Source organism: Lithobates pipiens, unplaced genomic scaffold (assembly GCF_037356315.1).
Source record: "Lithobates pipiens isolate NorthernLeopardFrog02 unplaced genomic scaffold, aLitPip1_a1.2 Scaffold_35, whole genome shotgun sequence".
Lineage (NCBI taxonomy): Eukaryota > Metazoa > Chordata > Amphibia > Anura > Ranidae > Lithobates > Lithobates pipiens.
This window is the reverse complement of record NW_027507811.1, coordinates 6,312,739-6,317,855: the sequence shown is the minus strand read 5'-3', so window position 1 is coordinate 6,317,855 and position 5,117 is coordinate 6,312,739. Positions and strand designations below refer to the sequence as shown.

Below are 5,117 nucleotides of genomic sequence, written 5' to 3'. Positions count from 1 at the left end.
AAGGATTTTACAGGTAAGCTGTATATAAAAATCCCATTATTTTCAGCTGTCCCTTCAGCATTCGTCACTCCACCTTCAACACTCAATCTATGTCTCATCCTACACATGGACCTGCCTGGGTTGCCATTCGTGCATTTTGGGTGTCGCTTTGGCCTTGCCCCCTCAACCCTGGATTGTGGCATCGTTGGCTGGCCTGATCACCGGTGTTCTGCACCATCTTTGCTCAGGTATATATGCAAGTCTATGGATCAAGTGTGCATGTGGGTCTCTCCACATTGTATATTTGTTCACCCCTTTCCTTAGGCCGCGTACACACGGGCGGACTGTTCGCCCAACTTAGTTCGTCAGACAATCCGACAAACAGTCCGTTCAAAATTTGCATGAACGGACTTGACCACACACAATGAGCAGACAGTCCCGCTGAAAGCTTGCGCGATGACGTCTACAGCACGTACGACGGGACTAGAAAAACGACATCCTATACACTGCAATGCAAACTTCGGCCGTGTAAATCCATTCTGAGCATGCGCCATACTTAGTCCGTCCAACTTGCCTACACACGAGCGGACTGTCCGCTGAAACCAAGTTTGAACGGACTGTCTTACGGAAATTCCGTAAGACTTTGTTCGTCAAACTGTCCGCTGAAACAGTCCGCTGAAGCCCACACACGAGCGGATTGTCCGCTGAAACACTGTTCAGCGGACTAAGTTGGGCGAACAGTCCGCCCGTGTGTACGCGGCCTTAGACATTTCCAAACATGGCTGTTCTCTCTATTTATAGGTTACCATCATGGTTTTTCTCCTGATGAGTGATAAAGAAAGTCACGAAACGCGTAGAGCTGTCAACTTCCATGCTGTGTACACATCTCATAACAAAGAATGAACGTTCCATTTTGTTTTATCCCTATTTTTGTTATTATTTATTTTCAGGTGACACTTTAGAGTGCCACATATCTATAGATAACTGGTATTTATTCAATGTCAAGATTCCTATGTATGTACTATCAAGTCCTTGTTGGAATGTACATTTTGATGAAATTCTATAGAATTAATTTATGATTATATGTAATAATAGGTGCAATACATGATTATTTGAATTTATTAAAATCAGTTTTTTTTATCTATTTGGATTTTTTAGCTTCCGTGTGCCTCATTTAAAGTCCCGCCCTGTTCCTCCCCTTTTTTGGTATATATTATATATATATATATATATATATATATATATCCATATATCACGTACAAGTGAAAGTACAGGGGGGTGGGGGGGGGGGGGGTGTAAGGGAACAAAAAACTAGGACAAAACTAGTACGGGTGACTAGAACAACAACCAAACGCACAAATAAACTACAAAGGCAATTTATAAAGAAGAAACCAGGAATTCGAGACTGGAATTCTGGCTGGAATCAAAGTGTAGAGATAGAATACGTTACTCACTGACGAATGAGCAAGTCGACTTGAAGAAGAAATGAAATAAGCCGGCTGTTTTAGGAGATGCTAGGAATCACTTTAGCATATCATTCTGTATATATCGAAAAGAGGGCAGGAGAGCCGTGATTTCTGAGCCCGGAAAATTCCTAGAGGGTGCACCATTATGGGGAAAATGTTTCAGTGAAATAAAAGTTTTGTAACTCTGCGTCAAGCTTCTCCCGGGACATTAATATATCCAGCTCCTTTTTTTTTTTTTTTTTTTATAAATCAAAGATAGTTGTCACCTTGGGGGATGTCCATTTCTTAAGTATAGCTCTGTGGGCCACCAGCTCGCAAAGGTAAGTCCATTGCAGGCTATTGGAAAGTGCTCCAGATTGAACGAAAGTAGGGTGCAAAGCATGGTGTGTCGTTGCTGAAAAATAGTACAAAGTGTCCTCAGGGACAAGACCTGGCCACTTGGTCCAAGAAAATTGGGGGATGAGGCGGGCATGACCCGAAACGATGTCTAAGAGAAGGCCTACAGGATCTGCACAGAGGGCAAGAACGTCTTTTTTTTTAAATTCGGGATGCTAACTACAGCTTGAGGGTTTGTGTGGGATTTTTGATGGCTGGAAAGATGGTAGAACATCACTCGGGGTAAGATTAAGGTCTTCTCACCCATGTGAATCCTCTGATGTCTCTAAAAACAGGCCTTCTGTGAGAACATTTCCCAAACTCTGGGTAGGAATGGGTCTTCTGCTCGTGTCAATCCTCCGATGTCTAGATCAATGGGGCTTCCCATTTTTCGCACTTAGGGTAGGATTAAGTCTTCTAACCCATGTAACCCTAAGTTTGTAAAGACAGGCCTTCTGTGAGAACATTTCTCACTCTCTGGGCAGGAACAGGTTCTCGCATGTTTGAGATCTCTAATGTTTGTGAAGAGTGGACTTCTGTTGAAAAACATTTTCCACACTCAGGACAGGACTCAATACTGCTCCTCACCTGTGTAAAACCCTTGATGGAGAAGAAGCTCAGGATTTCCTGAATTTTTTTTTTTTTTTTTTATTCACCAAATACACCTTGAGGGTTTGTGTAGGGTTTTCATGGCTGGAATGATGGGCCTGGTGTGAAAGCCATTCCTCAAGAGATAAGAATATGTCTTCTTGACCGTGTGAATGGTCTGAAGTCTGTAAAGACAGGCCTACTGTGAAAACATTTCTCACTCTCTGGGCAGGAATAGGTCTTCTCACATGTGTGAGACCTCCGATGTCCATGAAGAGCGGACTTCTCTGAAAGACCTTGAGGGTTTGTGTAGGGTTTTCATGGTTGGAACGATGGGCCTTGGGTCAAAGCCATTACTCAAGATAAGAATATTTCTTCTTTCCCTTGTGAAGTCCGCTCTTCATGGACATCGGAGGTCTCACACATGTGAGAAGACCTATTCATGGACATCGGAGGTCTCACACATGTGAGAAGACTAGACATGTGCAAAAGGAAAAAATTTGTTTAGTTTCGTTTCGTTTTAATTCGTTAATTCATTAATTTTGTTTAGTTATATTCGTTAACTTCCTTAAATTCGTTTTCGGATTTCGTTTAGTTTTCTACCGAATTCGAAAAATCGGCCACATTCGAAAATATTTCAACGAAATTCGAAAATATTTCTACCGGATTCGAAATGATTTCAACATGATTCGACATTATTTCAACCACATTCGAAAATATTTTGTGACCCGACTTTAGGGCCATGTATCTCGGGGTCACTTGGTGCTAGAAACTCCAAATTTGGATATGTTCTAGTGCTAGTACTATTGTTTGCATACCTAATTTGGGGTTTCTAGCTATAAGTGACCCCGAGATACATGGCCCTAAAGTCGGGTCACAAAATATTTTCGAATGTGGTTGAAATAATGTCGAATCATGTTGAAATCATTTCGAATCCGGTAGAAATATTTTCGAATTTCGTTGAAATATTTTCGAATGTGGCCGATTTTTCAAATTCGGTAGAAAACTAAACGAAATCCGAAAACGAATTTAAGAAAGTTAACGAATATAACTAAACAAAATTAATGAATTAACGAATTAAAACTAAACGAAACTAAACAAATTTTTTCCTTTTGCACATGTCTAGTCTTCTCACATGTGTGAGACCTCCGATGTCCATGAAGAGTGGACTTCTCTGAAAGACCTTGAGGGTTTTGTGTAGGGTTTTCATGGTTGGAACGATGGGCCTTGGGTCAAAGCCATTACTCAAGATAAGAATATTTCTTCTTTCCCTTGTGAATCGTCTGAAGTCTGTAAAGACAGGCCTACTGTGAGAATATCTTCCGCACTCTGGGCAGGAATAGGTCTTCTCACATGTGTGAGACCTCCGATGTCCATGAAGAGTGGACTTCTCTGAAAGACCTTGAGGGTTTGTGTAGGGTTTTCATGGTTGGAACGATGGGCCTTGGGTCAAAGCCATTACTCAAGATAAGAATATTTCTTCTTGCCCTTGTGAATCGTCTGAAGTCTGTAAAGACAGGCCTACTGTGAGAATATCTTCCGCACTCTGGGCAGGAATAGGTCTTCTCACATGTGTGAGACCTCCGATGTCCATGAAGAGTGGACTTCTCTGAAAGACCTTGAGGGTTTGTGTAGGGTTTTCATGGCCGGAACGATGGGCCTTGGGTCAAAGCCATTACTCAAGATAAGAATATTTCTTCTTGCCCTTGTGAATCGTCTGAAGTCTGTAAAGACGGGACTTCTGTGAGAGAATTTCCTGCACTCTGGGCAAGAATAAGTCTTCTGCCTGTTTGAATCCTCTGCAACAATGGGTTTTCTGTGAAAAACATTTCCCACACTCAGGGTAGGATTAAGTCTTTTTGTCTGTGTGAGACCTCTGATGTCTGTGAAGAATGGACTTCCCGGAAAACATTTCCCATACTCAGGACAGGACTATGGCTTCTCACCACTGTGGACAACTTTAATGTATAAGAAGCTTTCTATTGTGAACATTTCCCACACTCCGTATAAGAAAATGCCCCCCTGTGTGATTTCCTTCCCTCCCTCACTTCTCCCTCCCACACTCAGGACAGGAATACAGCTTCTCACTCGTGTGGGATTTTTAACGTCTGACAAAGTGTTTATTTCAGCCAGAAAGCCCTGCCCACACCCGGGACAGGAATATGGCCGCTCCCCCGTGTTAAATCTTTGGTGTACGTCAAGTAGGTCTGATTTCAGTGAAACATTTCCCACACACAAAGAAGAATTAATGCTTCCCCCCTCTGTGATTTCTACGATGAACTTGAAGATGAGATTTCCTTGCAAAACATTGCCCGCACTCAGAACAGGAATACGGCTTCTCCCCTGTGTGGGTTTTCAGATGTTTGACAAGTGTTGATTTCAGCGGATAAGACTTCCCGCACTCAGGACAGGAATACGGCCTCAACCCCGTGTGAGATGTTTGATGTCTGTCAAGCTTGGCTTTCAGTAGAAAAGATTTCCCGCACTCAGAGCAGGGATACTGCTTCTCCCCTGTGTGAGCTCTATGATGAACGTAAAGATAGGATTTCTCTGCAAAACATTTCCCGCACTCAGAACAGGAATACGGCTTCTTCCCGGTGTGGGTTTTTAGATGTCTGACGAGTGTTGTTTTCAGCGGATACGACTTCCCGCACTCAGGACAGGAATACGGTCTCACCCCTGTGTGAGAAGTTTGATGTCTGTCAAGTT

The 5,117-nt window shown here is 42.7% G+C and overlaps 1 protein-coding gene across 1 annotated transcript in view; it reads right to left on the bottom strand.

Annotated features, from left to right (window-relative positions):
• Positions 1 to 4,503: 4,503 nt before the first annotated feature.
• The window catches only part of LOC143955460 (uncharacterized), a 121,529-nt gene continuing 120,915 nt past the window's right edge, over positions 4,504 to 5,117 (bottom strand). The window contains exon 15 of the mRNA XM_077465503.1: positions 4,504 to 5,107. Within this exon, the coding sequence (XP_077321629.1) occupies positions 4,654 to 5,107 (454 nt within the window). The 3' untranslated portion in view covers positions 4,504 to 4,653. The remainder of the gene's footprint in view (positions 5,108 to 5,117) is intronic.